The sequence below is a fragment of the Toxotes jaculatrix genome, chromosome 1 (assembly GCF_017976425.1).
Source record: "Toxotes jaculatrix isolate fToxJac2 chromosome 1, fToxJac2.pri, whole genome shotgun sequence".
Lineage (NCBI taxonomy): Eukaryota > Metazoa > Chordata > Actinopteri > Toxotidae > Toxotes > Toxotes jaculatrix.
In genome coordinates, this window is record NC_054394.1 from 8,262,717 (window position 1) to 8,278,075 (window position 15,359).

The 15,359-nt window shown below is 40.6% G+C and overlaps 1 protein-coding gene across 3 annotated transcripts in view; it reads right to left on the reverse strand.

Moving 5' to 3' along the window:
• Positions 1-15,359, reverse strand: part of LOC121183479 (transcription initiation factor TFIID subunit 4-like) — a 92,169-nt gene that overhangs the window by 41,499 nt on the left and 35,311 nt on the right. For all 3 annotated transcript variants that reach the window (XM_041040583.1, XM_041040575.1, XM_041040592.1), the window contains exons 10-12: positions 10,650-10,780; positions 7,116-7,241; positions 2,454-2,510 (exon numbers count right to left, since the gene is read on the reverse strand). In XM_041040583.1, coding sequence (XP_040896517.1) covers positions 2,454-2,510; positions 7,116-7,241; positions 10,650-10,780 — 314 coding nt within the window. The remainder of the gene's footprint in view (positions 1-2,453; positions 2,511-7,115; positions 7,242-10,649; positions 10,781-15,359) is intronic.

Below are 15,359 nucleotides of genomic sequence, written 5' to 3' on the forward strand. Positions count from 1 at the left end.
GCTCCACTGAGGTTTCTCCCCTTTTTGTGTAGTTCTTCTAAATCAAGGGTTTGAGAGTGTCAGTGCTGCATGTTGTACAGACTGCAAAGCCCTTTGAGGTAAATATTTGATCTTGGACTACATAAATGAAATTGCTTTGACTTGACATTCACCCTGAGCTCGACCGCTCATACCATTCATTTGCCAGTCATGGGTTAATTCCTGATCATCGGCCTTCCCACTAGACGCAGGTAGTTTCACAACACACTGCACCCGCCTTTTTAAAAACAAAATATGCGCCAGTTCAATTTACATGCCGACACTTGGTTCAAGTATATAAGGCACTGTAATTCCATCTCTCCAAAATGGTGATTGTTTAGTGGTGGTGGAGGTGGTTGTTTTGTGCATGTGCATGTGTGTGTGTGTGTGTGTGTGTGCATGCATGATCAGGGAGAGGGGTTTAAAGAGAAGCTGGCTCCTCTGCCCGTCGCCTGGAAGAGTAGCTCGGGCTCATTATCCTGATGAAATTTGCGCAGATGTGTGAGCTGCCGACAGACTCTGCAGTGACACAAACAGCCAGCTCTGTCCCCTTGAGCCAGTCAGGTGATGAAAACTGGAGAGGCACGGGGGCTGAGAAACGACGGCCATTAAGCAAAAAAAGAAAGAGGTGAGGGAGGGTGGAAGAGGGGTGTTGTGTGTGGGAGGGTGGAGGGGTGCAGTTAGGGGGCTGGGAGTCTTCCTTATCTCTATCTAGCGGGAGAGAAAGCATTACATAAAGTAACAATTTCCAAACCACCTTCTTAAAATTCCAGATGAAAATGAAAATGTGCGTACATGCACGCTACGTCTCCTCACGAGGAGCTAATCTGGCCGTATCCAGATGACGAGCGGACTGCCACTTAACAGGGAGGAGATCCACTTTGATCACATGGACCCTGGGGCAAACCTATCGCGCTGCCTATTACGCTGCTTCATTTGCATATGTGGGGCTTATGGGTAAGCTGAGATCTAGTGTGAATGTTTTAAACTGCAGCAGGGCTCACTGTTGCTAGAAAGAAATGTCCAGGAGAGATGCAGAGAAAAGACAGAACGCTGCCAGTAGCCAGAGGTAAGAGAAGTCGACTTGTCACTTGAAGGTCACAAGTTCAACACCACAGACGATTAAGGAAATCCTAAAAACTGAATAGTTTGGCCAAACAACAATACTGAACTGCCCCTGAGGAAGGCATTTACAGTTACTCCTAAATATAAATGGCTGAGTGGCCAACATTAAAAGACAGCGGTTTCACTGGGGAGCTGTCGGATGGAAAACTGTAGAACTGTGTGAGGATAAATTAGAGTGTTGGTGAGAAAAGTGCAGACGTGCTCAGTAAACTTTACCTGGATGAATAAAAGGCTTTTTTCTAAAATAGCAGGTGACTCAGAAGAAACCACATCTGTCCCTTAAGTTCTACATCAACAACAACAACAACAACAGGTGAATGGTGCTTGTTTTATCCTCCTGCCTATACAGACTACTCCATGGTAGCTCCACACAATCCTCTTGATCCTTGTTAGCGAGCCAAGGACTAAAAGCACCCCGTGAAGTTATTCTGGAGTAAACAAAGAAAAAAACAAATGCAAACTTCCGCTGTGAGAGAACTATTTCACTTGCGTAAACAACATTAACCAACCACTAAAGGAAGAGTGGTCTACTTTCTGAGATCCACTGGGAATTTCATTATATACAAAGACCTGCACTTGAAATAAGGAGGATATAGCACCGCACCACCAAAAGCACTACACCAGTTGAAACACCTCCCACTTTGCAATGCTTCATGTTGTGACTTGGCCTGTTACTTGGAAAAGGAAATAACTCTTTTTACTCTGTAGTAGTAAAAGTTAATGTGGAGCATGGATTGGTTGGATTGATAGATCTGAAACCATCATTCACCATATAGTTTTATGCTGTGACTGAACAGCGTGTATTTCTGCAACTGGACTAATTTACAAAGAGGAATAAAAGGAAAATGTGTTGCTGTAATAAGTAAGTTGAGAGATTACACTTGTATAGTACAACAAAATTCACACAAATGTGCATCTAAGATGAGATATAAAAGTGACTGAGACCAGAAAATGAATGTTGAATAAACCTACAAAGGCCACTACTGTCACCGTCTGTATACCCTTACCCTGATGAGCCAAAAAAAAACAAGGAAGAGCTAAATGAACAGCAGTTTGTCAAAATTCAAACTGGTGTAAGATGAAGAGGCTGCAATAGATGAAGAAAGTAAAATGAAGGGGGTGGAGGAAATGCAGAGTCTCTTTGGTGTGCAAAAAATCATTTTCCACACATGGGCATCAATCGACACGAATAATTCTTCAAACTTTTTTAAGTCCGACTTTAAATGGCATTACATATGTAGTGAGGCATGAAAAATTAATACGCTGGAGTCGGGGAAATGTCAAGGGTAATGATCTCCGCAGCAGCTTACCTCCTTAGCTTTCTGTTTCAGTCGAGCTTGCTCTGGGTCCTCTTGCCTGGAGCGACTCTGTGGAGTAAAGGGGAGGGGGAAACACAGGTTAACAGCTGGTTTAAGGAGCCCACCCCCCTCCACCACCACCCCCTTGCTACTCATCTGTTGCTGCTGCAGCAAAAATAGTGCAAAATGGGAACAGGATACAGAGGTGTCAAGGACATCGTATTTGAATTCAGAGAAGTGCAATGGAGCGCCCCCCGGGGGGCAGTGGCCTTTAAACCCGCTCCAAATCCAGCCCTAAATAAGCCGCTGGAGGGGGATTCTAATCAAAAGAGGTTATTAAAAATTCTGCACGAGCCAGCACACACACGCACACACACACACACACACACACACACACACACACACACACACACACAGGGCAAAAGATGTTGGTGAGTATCAGTGGCAGCGGCTGAGTGTGTGTCTGTGTCACTGTGAGCCAGTGTGGCTATCCATTGCTGTGTGTGTCCATGTCCCTGGCGTTAACAACACAGCACTTCTATTTTAATCAGCAGCCAAGATCTGGGTGGATGTACTTGTCCCTGGGAATCCTTCACCACACAGCCAAATGTACATGTACGGCTGACCACTGCAGGCGAGACGGGCAGATTATGCTTGTGCACACTGTGAATTTGGACTTAATCTGTGTCGTTATATTTTGACTGGATTAAAATTAGGTCATGTCCACGAAAACCCTCTAACATCGTTATCGTTCCCTTTTATTCACTGAAGGTTTCTCGCGGAGGCCTATGTGAAGAATTTGTGAAAGCATTATACAATAAAATGTCCCTCGAGGTCATTTTTCAACACACTCTATGCGTCACACAGTTAAAAATCTATTTTAGTTTCATACATTTTTTTTCTACTTCCAATACCAAATCAATCAGATCAGGGCGCTGGGCCTCCCTTCAAAGCAGGACCCCCATTCCTCCCTTTCTCTCCTTCCTCTCCTCATCCTCTCTGTTTCATGCACCAAGAGCTGCTCTTCGTAGCCTTCCCGCTAATTGGCTTTAAGTATATCAGGCGGTTCACGTACTGGTCGGTATCTCAACTAAGACTAATGTGTTTGCCCTCCGGTCGGCAAGAGCATCCCTCAAGACTTGAGTCATATTTTAAATGGACGGCGTAGAGGGGGGGAGGGATTGTTGTGAAGGGAGGAGGAGAGAAGACGGGGGTGGAGAGGATTATTTTTGTGGGTTTCTTATTCAAGAGGTCAAATTAGCGGGCGCTCGAGCAGGAGAGAGGCAGGCAGGGAGGTGGGTGGCGGCAGGACGGAGGAGTGGGAGGGGTTGGTACAGATGGACTGTTTACAAAGGGCAGCGGTGCCACTGGCATGCTTTACATCTCCTCTGTCAGCTGCCCTGGTTTTCCCACTTACAGCAGAGAACAGAGAGGAGCAGGGGAGAAGATGACTGGGTGGTAGACGCTGACAAGCTTTATTGGGTTTGGATGGACTGTACTGTACTTAAATAATAAAGAAAAACTCATTACGTTGTACAGTGTTCAACAGTATATGATCAGTCTGTGATGCCGACAGTATTTCGGGAGTTGTTTTGTGATGATGTGCTGTAGTTTTATTTTCTTTCTTTCTTTCTTTCTTTCTTTTTTTTTTTTTTACCTCCACCAGTTTTGTCTACTTTTTCTTAGCTGGGTGGTTTTCTTACATAGCCCAGAATGACTTAGGAAAACCACCAGAGGGTTGTACTTGTTTCATTTAGCTGTGGGTTGTATGTGGAAAGAGGAAAGTCAACTTGATATTGAATATTCTGTCAATATATTCTTCTGAATATTGAGTCCACTGGGTGAAACTTGTTATTCCTCTTGCAGTAATCACACATATATTTATAAATATGATTTTTCTCATTTGCTTTACAAATTACTAAAAGTGAACGAAATGAATAACCATGAAATAGCCAATCATCGATCTCTAGCTTAGTTTTACATCAGTTTTTATATGAGAGCAGTAGTGTTATCATTCAAGCAAAAATCAGATGAGCCACTTATGCAATATGTCTTCTGGCTGCAAAACATTATGGAGTTTTGAGGCTTATGATGTATTCAGGGATGGATTTCTCCCTGTATGGTGGTTGAACATTGGTCTAAAAAGGAGAGAGCAAATAAAAAGGCCTCCTTTGCCTTTTTGAACCTTTTTTAAAGGCTGAATGCTGAAACATGATACTTAAGGTCTGGACAGTTGGCAATGGAAGTAAGAAAAATGAAGTCTTACACTGAGAGCAACAAGAAAATGGACCATGTTACATCCAAGGTAACATCTTCGGTAACTTTTTAAAGACTAAAATACATAGATAAATATACATGTGTCTGTACAATCATGTACAACAGTCAGGAAAAGATTCAGCTCACACAGTTAAATTGTAGAAACATTACTAGCATGTATAGCATAGGCACTGTGTTGGTGTAAGAAATTTTACAATCAAGAGGCAAACATCTTCCAAACTTCTCCTTAAACTGAGACACCATGGCAACGAGAGCCAAAAAGCCACAGACATGGCTCCGAGGTGAAATCAAACTATCCTCAACGAGGCTCATGCAATCCAAATAGCCTCGGGGTAAGCCCTTCCTACAAGAACTTGGCTAAATTTGCAAAAGTTCTCCACTAATCCTGTTAATAAAGAGAGTTCTGCACAGTAAAAAAAAAAAAAAAGAGATTACACTGTTCAGCCATGTAGAACAACTGACATAGAGGATCTAAAAGCTGTACTACTCCCTTTTTAACAACACACTTTATAGTGTAGTTTCCTGCTGAGGCAATGTCTTTCTTTTTCACAACCAGGAGCGAGGCTATCTGGTTTCTCCTATATGAAACAACAGACGGGTCATGAGGTCTGGTGGCCAGTGTTCATCAACTAGAGGATTTTCTAATATCCTGCATGGCAGGACTGGAGCGTAATAATGCAATTAAGACGGTGAGGTGTGCTGCAATGAGAATCTTTACTGTGGGACATTGGCTCCATTTAAAATTAATGAAATTAACCTGGCTTTCTGCTAATGTTGCACCGTGGGGCATTTTCATTTACAAAAGATTCTCTCGCTCTCTCTCTCTTTTTTTTTTGGTCTGTGGTGATCTTTTCAAATTTGAAGACCTCGTTTTACTGATACACAAATCACAAATGTCTCTACATACACAGGGCTCAAATCAAAATAGTGAACAAGTAAAAATGCAAGGTCCCTAATTTGAAATAAGTAGTTTAAATACTATCTTGTAAAGCTTGTGCAGGTATTCTCTTTCTATGCTGTATGTTTTACGATGCCAAGTTATTATGAGTTTCATGCAACAATGATCAATCTATCAACTAAGTAAAAGAAAAGCCTACACTGCAAGAATTTATTGTATTTTTTTTGTATTTAAGGGCTTATGTCCTTGAACAAAAAGATGTTAAAAAAATGTATACACTACACCCTCTACTTACACTTGAGAACTATTAGACTCAATAATTAATACAATCAGTTGAGAGCGTAACTAACAATGAACAGCAAAAGCCTGATGACCATGATTTTTGAGGACTGTAGATTAATATTAGATATGGACCTTGCTCTATTCCAGATGTTTGAAATAATTCTCTGACTTGGCAGTGGGTGTTAGCAGCTGGTTAACTGTTGAAATGATGACTGGCAATTACATTTTTCTTATTTCCTGCAAGTCCAGAAAATAACCTTCACCATCATTTAAGATACAGTAAAAAGCAATGTGTGTAGTTCTGACTGTTTGAAATGACAGTTAAGATGAAGTAAACTCTGCACTGCCAAACTAAACAAATCTTGTCTCTTCCCCACATCCACCCAACTTTAACAAAACTTGTGCAAATAATGCATCTGTTGATTAAATGACAATTTTTCATGATTTGCACCTTAATTTACAACATCTGCAATTTTAAACATACTTTTGCAACATCTTTTGCAATGGTACTAAAGAGTTACTGCTGTGGTATATTTGTTTTTAAAGACGGCCTGCACATCAAGCCATGTCGCAATATTGTAAGCCCTTTTCCTTAGTATTTAAAATTCATAAAGTTTAAACAAAGCAGCTTTCTGTGTTCATAATGACTAATGCAGTTTATTCTAAACAAATCTCTGTTACTGGTGCTGGAAAAATGCAGTGTTCCTGGCAATAGCCTACTTCATACTAGATGTTTAGAACAATATTATGTAAAAACTGTATATATAGATGGATCAAAATCACATGCTGGCTTCTCTGACACTCTGAGAAATCTGTACTCTTTTTAAAACGGATGCTCTGTTTCACCTGAGCTGTCAAGGCTTGTGATAGAGGGATGTTTTGCAGGTTGTACGTGGGGCCGGGTGAGTGTGTATGGCGGGTGCATGGTGCATGGGGGGCTGTGTAGTGTATGGGGTCCCCCCTCCTCACTGTGTCCGGGGAGGAAGAGCCAGGACAGAGGAGCCCTGGGGCCAGGAGCCTGGGAGGACACAGGGAGGTCACTTCATCCACTGGTGTCACACTCTAATTCATCTGTCAGGGCCTGCGCAGGAGCAACATGCACACACATACACACACCGGTACACAAGCACACACTGTTGCATGGGGACATAACAACTCTCTCTCTCTCTCTCTCTCACACACACACATAGCAGGACAGTGAGGTGACAATAACTTACTTTAGCGGCTTTCAACAGGATCTCTCTCTCCTGCTCGTCCTTCTTCTGCTTCTCGATTCTCTCCAGCTGCTCAAAGAAGCGGAGCTGAGAGCGAACGTCTGCAGACTGCTCGTAGCACTCATCGTCCTGACAAGCAGATAGAGAGAAAATCACTGCAATGGTAACAGCTGAAAAAAGAAAACAGCTCAGAGTCCCATTCAGTGGCTGCTTCTGAGGCTTCGGCCACAAATTTCAGAACTTTCAGGAATCCTTCAATCAGTCTGTACACAGCGAACGATCTCAAAAGTCACGTGTAGATCATCTGTTTTGCTGATAGAGTATAAGAACAGAGCAAAGTAGCAGAATATTTGTCTGACATCAGCGACAAAAAAATGATAAAGAGAAATCTATAAGCCTCCACCAATCACCTGGTTTGAACAGTTTATGTGGCCTAAACAGTTGCAACATTAGTAATTAGTAATAGAAGAATAATAAGTTGTATTATCCCACAGTTCAGAACACAACTAATAACTATTTTCATTATCAATCTGTGAATTATTTTTTGAATAATCGAATCATAACTTATTCTATTTGTAAGAAAATTGTTAGAAATACCAGTCAGTCATTTGTCAGAGTCCAAAACTGATTCAAATCACTGACACAGCCAAAAGTTCTTCACCAAAGATATTTCATTTTTAAGGATACAAAACAGAGAAGCAGCTAATCTTCGCACTAGAAAAACTGGAAGCAGTAGGATTTTTTTCTTGAAGTATTTATTCGACTGTAGAATTGTTGCCGGTCAAGTTTCTTTCCGTTGACTTGTAGATGAATCAACTTATTGTTTCAGCACAGTGAACATTGCTCAGTGAATGTAAATAATCACCTTACTTTCTGTTTTGACAAAATACAGAAACACGGTCATGCCAAAGAACACACAACAAAAGACAGAGAGGAGAGACAGAAAGACAGCAAACTGCCAAAAAAGTTTTATAAGACTAAGAGACAGTCTTCATAATAAAGCTGATGATAATAATTGTTCCATTTTTTTGGATAGAAGATTATGAGAAGGTGGTAACAAGTGTGAGCTTTCTGCTTTTCATATCTTACTTTAAGTTTGTAGTTTCTAATAACTCTTCTTTTTCTGATTGTAAATTAATAGAGTACGTCAAGATTTTGCTGAATTTATTGTCTGCACTGGCTGTAATTATGGAGATAAAGCCCTGTACAGTTAATGTACAGCTCTTAATGTTAGTAACAGTCAAACAGCATACATACAACAAAAGCACAGTGGTATACCACCACCATTAAAATCAAAGATTACTATCATGGATTACAATAAATAACATCCCCTGCTGATAAACATAAAAAAACGTCTTTGTTATTATCAGCACATCTGGTTAAACCAAGAATCCAAACTTTATAGAACAGCTCAGGTCTGAACACATCAACAGATGATAACACACTAACTTTTTCTATTCTATTTACAGACCACGCTTCTCTTTGCACATACGCCATCGCCTCCCACTTGGGAAAAGGAAAAGCAAGTGTAAAAACAACTTTTGTAGGTCATCAAAAGTTAATAGAATAATTGCTTATTTAACATGTTTGTGTGCGTATGTCTGCATATCTCCTGTGCGCCTCTGTTCTCCCCTTGCACTTGATTTCTATATCACTCTCTTTTCTGTCTGTGTGTGTGTGTGTGTGTCAGGTCTGTGTGTGTGTGTTTCCATGAGTGGATGAGAGAAGCTGGGTGGCACAGAGCACAAAGACACATCAGAGGAGGCTCATCGCCAGCACCCCTCCAACCCCCCTCTTTCTCCCTCTCTCTCTCATCCAGTCTCCCTCCTCTTTGTTGCAGCGCTGAGCCTGCACTCTTGCCGTAGCTCCTGCTGCCGCTGCCGAAGCCCGGTTGCTCTTTAAGGCCGCTTCGTCTTTTGGTCTTTTCTCTCTCTCTCTCTTTCTCTCTTTTTTTTTCGCTGATGTCAACAGAGTGGCTTCACAGAGCTTCATGCCTCTCTCACACCTCATTTACAAAACCACAAAAAAGGAAAAGAACGAAAGGAAAGAAGAAGAAGCACAAAACAAGATGGGGACAGCTGTAGCGCTGCTCTTCCTCCCCCCTCCTCCTCCCATCTTGGCATCAGGAAAAACACATTTTCAAAGTTTCCCCCCAGTTCTCCCAACAACGCCAAGATTTAGGCTCGTACTTGAGATGGATTTGCTCTTTAATGTACACCAATTAAATGTGGTTATATGGTTATATTCAAGAGCTACGAGAGATAAAGCCACCGATAATGAGAAAAGTGCGCAGGTGTACACAGACACGACTCAGAAGTACTTTTATACCCCAAGTTTCTCCTGACTGACTGAAAAAGTCTGAGTTCACCTGTTTAGCAACTTGAGGGTAAAGACAATTTCTCATATTAACTTTTATGTGTTTATGTTGGTTGTACACTTACATTTTTGTTTGTGAGTTTATGCATGAGAGAAAAAAAGCAACCATACCATTTCATGCGTGTCTGTGTGCAAATGTTGGAGCATACAAGTGTGTCCATATTCAGCTTTAAGTGTTGGTGTTTGTGTTTGTGTGTGAGTGCATGTGTTTGTGAGTGAGTGTGTGTGTGTGTGTGCCTCAATGTCCCAATAAAGTTTATTTTCCAACTCGAATTTTAATCCAATATTTACTGTATATGTTCCTACATATCTTCCCATGTATGTAACCAGCTGTCCGTTTTCAAGCTGCACATTTTACACAATAACAGAAATTCATAACAAAACTTTGACATCATTTAGTTTGCTTCATCCTAAAGTACAGTGCACACATAATGTCTTTGTTGTTGTTAATCCAGTGGCAGCTTTAGTGTTTCCTGATGATACTCAAATAAACAGCGCAGCACCAGCTGCATGCTAGAGATGTGTGTTATAAGGATATTATCAGTTCTGCTGCTGATTATTGATAATATTTATCAACAATACTTCATAATAACGTGGTCTTTGTCCTGCCCTATTTGTGAATAATTCATGCACATTGGCTTTCTCAGGCATAATTTTCCAGGATGTGGAAGTAGGAACACAGATGATGAAGAAGAAGTGTTTTAATGATGTTGATGGTGTCTGTTTGTAAAAGTTGACAACTATAGATTTGTTTAATATGATCCAATCAATTTCATACAAATTCCAACTAATGCATAATTTGCTCAAGTTATTCTGAAAGCAGCCCACACTGTCCTACAATATGCTGTGACTGCAGTCACAGTCTTTCCAGTGAGGAACAGGGCGAGATGCATTCGCTGCTGCTCGCAAACTGAGCCTGACTCGTTTGTTTCAGTTAAATCTGACTGATACGACCTGCAAGATTGTAATGCTCTCCAGTGTCCAGCCAGTCTGAGACTGACCTCTCATTCAGGCAATACGGATTGCAAAATAGCACAAGTGGAGGAAGGCTGACGATAAATTACAAAAAAGGCACAGACTGACTTTAACACTAACGTTCTCTACGTTGTGGGTGTGCCTATGTGTGTCTGTGTAGGAGCATGCATGTATTCGTTTTCCTACCTTGCAGGAGTCCAACCGGTGCTGTGCGATAGTCGAAACTTTTTCTACTACAGTCCGAAGTCGTGACTGTGTGGCGTGCGAGATGAATGTCACTGCCTCCATGGGGACCTCTGTGACTCCAAACTTCTTAGCTGTGAAGGATAAACACACACACACATCAAGAACAAGATGACATTTTTGCAATCAGTATATCATTAGAATCAATTTGACAACTTCTCACACAACAGGTAGAGTTTGTACCTTTTCTTCTTCACCTTGCTGATTCTGTCATAATTAAAACAGTGACATTCTTACTTTGCCACCTGGGAGTTTTATAACATAACCTTTGTCCTCACTTTTGAATTACTAAAGGGATAAAAAGGTTGACAGTGACTGTTTTATCATCACTTCTCTTGCTTCCACAGTTTGCCTTTTTAAGAAAAACAACAGCTAAGCAGGTAAGAGGTAATTGTTTTTGAGAGGAACACACACACACACACACAACTAAACTACTAATGAAAACACACCAAGGGAGGACCACAACCTACATTCAGTGCTTCCACACATGCACACCTACTGTACTCATACCCACATTCACACAGAGAAACGGTCTGGATTAGGATGTGCAATTAACTCCCAGAAATAGGACTCATAACACAGAAAAGTTAATTTGTTTCACAGTCTTAGTGCAAATTCCAAAGTGGCTTCACTAGCTAAGCTCCTTCAAGTGTGTAAACGACATTGACCATCTCTTTTCGTAGGAGAAGGATAATTTAGTTTCCTTGGAGCAAAACTCATCTGAAGTCATAACAAAAGAGAGGCAGACAGACTTTGGTAGGGTTACTATCTGTTTCCAACTTCCTTTTAAATTATTCCATTAACATAATTTTCTCTCTGGCACCCTTTTAAGTAAACCACACCAATTATTTAAATCAGCTGAACAATACATATACTCCTCACCACCTCAAGCTTTGAAATTGATGGAGGGAGCCCTGTTAGCCTTATAATTACAGTGGCAATACAAGTGGCAATGTCACGAGGTCAACGAAAAAAACACTAATAAGGCTTCTGCTTCCTTAAAAAATAAGATCTTTCAGGGACATTAATATTTCAGAGAAAGTTTAAGAGAATTAGCCAGAGACGGGGCACAGCTCTGTGAGGAAGAAAAAAACACATTCTTCAACTTGTAATGATACAAATCATTATCATTCACCTAGAAAAAAGGCCTACAACAGCTAGAAACAGACTAATGAACTGGACAGCTTTAATATTTAGTGTAATTGATACTAGAAGGAGGGAAGAGATAACAGCAATGACATGCATCAAAGGCTGTAACATCTTCAGTTAGATGGACATTTACGCATTTTTTTAACATTCCCATCAGCTACAGCTTCTTTTTTCTAAATAAATAAATAAAGTTGTCATATTAACATGCTGAACTTAGATGGTGAACATGGTAAACATTATGCCTGCTTTCAGCATGTTGGCACTGTCATTGTGAGCAGCCTCACAGAGCTGATAGTGTAGCTTGGTCTCCAGTGAGATTTCTAACAGTGGCAAATTGCCCTGTCCGAGGGAACACAGGTCCAAGTGAAATCAAATTTTATTTTCCACATCCACTTATTTGTGAGCATCTGCACTGATGCTGCACAAATATATGACAGCAGCTATGCAGAATGAGGCAGGAGTCCACAACATCTTCATTTCTGTTTGGTTGGTCGGTTGTGCTTGGGGATCTGTTACTACGCACTTCAAATCAATCAATCACAACAAATTTTGGGCAACACACCACTGCGCAGTATAAATTTGCCTTAAGATTCAAACCACTTATACTTTTCCCTTCTTGACCTCTTTTTACATGTTTCTGATCATATCTAGTGTTCAATACAACAAAGGGATTTTTTTCTATGGTGGAGCTGCAGAGCTCATTAGAGCTGAAATTCTTTGAGAGATCAAGTGAGACTAATGAATGTGAGACAATGAATTAGAGGTATTTTCCACAGGTAAATCATCGATTATGGTGATCAATGTGTATATTTTTGTGTTTGATCTGTTGTCTGCTAATCATGCACATCGCCTGGACATCATACAAAAACTACATGCAAAATGCAATAGTTCTAAAATGTCTAATGTTAAATAGCACAATACATCCTTTGCAGTGGCTGCCTGCCCATCATTTTCAACACAATCCCATAGAGAGGCACAATCTGCATTGAGGCCTGGTAACTTGAATATTTATTTAGTATAGAACTGACTGGTATCCATAGCAACAAGGGTCCCCCTGAAAAGTAGCTGGCAGTGAATATGGAAAAGGTCTTGAATGACCCATCTACACTAGTTTATATCTATAATACCTTTAACTATGTTATTCTCAGAGTAGCTTTCATTACTGCTTTTGACCTAGCTTTCACTGTCTGCTTTAAACTCTGCCCACAAATGCATAATAACATAAAAATAACTCATGGTCTTTCCTGAGATACCTGAACTCCACTTGGGACAGCTCACCTGGATCGAGCAATTCACCTTTTGCTGGGAGAGCACCACGGTCTCAGACTAACAGCTGCTGATCTTCATCCCTCCTGACCACAGTAAACTCAGCTGAAATCTTCTCAACTGCACATCAGGAGTCTAATAAAGCCACAAGGACCACTCCATTGTCGAATAGCAGGGATGCCACAGCCTCAAGTCATTTCCTTGTTCTAGTCCACCCCCATCTTGAACGCGCTTCACGTGATGCAGAGAATAAAACACAGCTCTTTCTGTGACAAACAAAAACTCACAAAGCTCACAAACAAACAAAAGTTCACAAAAGCAACCCCAAACCCTGTGATCCCAAAGCAAAGGTGAACACATGGTCATAATGCAATTGTGGCAGAAACAGAAAAAAAATGGAAAATAAATTATTTAGGGACATTAAGTCCTATTGTGCATGATAAATGTAACATAGGACTTAATCCTGCTGTACATATATTGTACTCGTTTCATAAAAATGAGTGTGCAGTGATTTGCTGCTACCTCATTCCTTGGTTGTAATGTCCAATGCAACAAAGCTAACAAGCCAGACAAAGCTGATACTGTAGCTGAAGAGCTGTCTTGGTGATTTAAACTACACTGTTACCCATAAAGTTGGAATAATTTTGTTTTCAGACACATTGCTCTTTTTATTCCTATTTATACACATCACATTGGAAGAGACTGTCAGTAATCTTCTATGAAGATATACACTTTATCAAGAATAAATCACATTGTCAAAATCATTTCATGAGAAGAGGTAAAATATATTTCATTCCAACTTTATGGCCAACAGTACATTAAGTAATTAGTAAAATATGCCATTGTGCAAAAATTAAAACCTAGCGAATAAACACATTGTTTAAATTTGCTCCACTATTACTACTACTAAACCAAGACAGAGATATCGGAGCTCAACTCTTACAACTGGAAGGCTGTCATGTTTGTCTTGACCACTGTATCCCAGAAGCAGGTCCTGCTAGTTTCATGGTTAAGCTGATGATGTTGAGTGTGGCATGAAGCACTTTCTTTGTTTTGAATGTAAATCATGTCCAATCCAGGAAGTCACGCTCGAGAACACATCCAAATCCAAGAAGAATAAACCAGTTTTAGCTACTAAATTGTGCTATTGAGTTATATTTGAGAAGCTGAGGTGTCCACCCCTGTCATAACAAACAAGGACATGCAGCGTTTGGTCCCTTTTCCCAGCTACCATAGTCCGACTACCCGAGATGGGACGTGACAGGCCAGGGCTAGCTGGTTAGCATGCTAACTTCAGTAGATATCTCTGCAACACATTGATGTATTTGTCGCAATTCAAAACTGTTATTACTTCACCTTCTGTTGGTGATCATAGTTAATTATTGAAGGATTTAAACTAAAATACTTACATTCTGCACGTTAATGGCATTTTCAGCAGCATTAAGAAAGTGTGTCTGATCTGTCTTCTTGTGTCAGTGCATGTGTGCTGCCCTCACCAAGCGTAATCTTGCGAGGCTAGACAGCCAGCTAAGATCAAACGACGACTGCAACTTTTCTCGTTTTAAGACACACACCGTCATTTCTTTTTTGAAAGCTGAAATACAACAGAAAAAATAACGCAAATTAATATCCGCACAAAACATAACAAAAAACAGTACACATTTCGCAAAGTAAAATGGAGCTAGAAGGTAAATTAAACAATATGCAAGTTAGCCGCTAAATAAAATGCTACAACCATAACACGCTAAACGTACAGCTTAAAACTACACACAATAACACTTACAGACTGTAGCGGTCACAGGCCGAAGCGTGCGCAAACATCCACAAACTTTCAAACCGTGACACCCCGCTCCTGCCCCAACTGCTCCAGCGTAGCGTAGCTGAGCGGAGCGCCCAAGATGCTAGCCACCACACTGTCAAGAGGAGCGCTCACTCTGATGCCATTTTCAAAACCCAAAAAAGGAACCCGAACACTCACTCTGACACAAATTACCTGAACTAAAGAAAAAATATATCTTTTACATTTTTACACTTGACACTTATGAACTTCAACATTATTTGTTAATCTAAAGACAGCACACTCCCCGCTTGATATAATAGCATTATATCACTACATATACAACAACTTGAAGGGAAATGTCTTTTGACAACATTAAACTGTTATCTTTTCACTCAGTCTCTGAAAGAAGAACTACAATCTCTGAGATTGGCCTTTGGAGAACCTTAGCTGTTCCATCT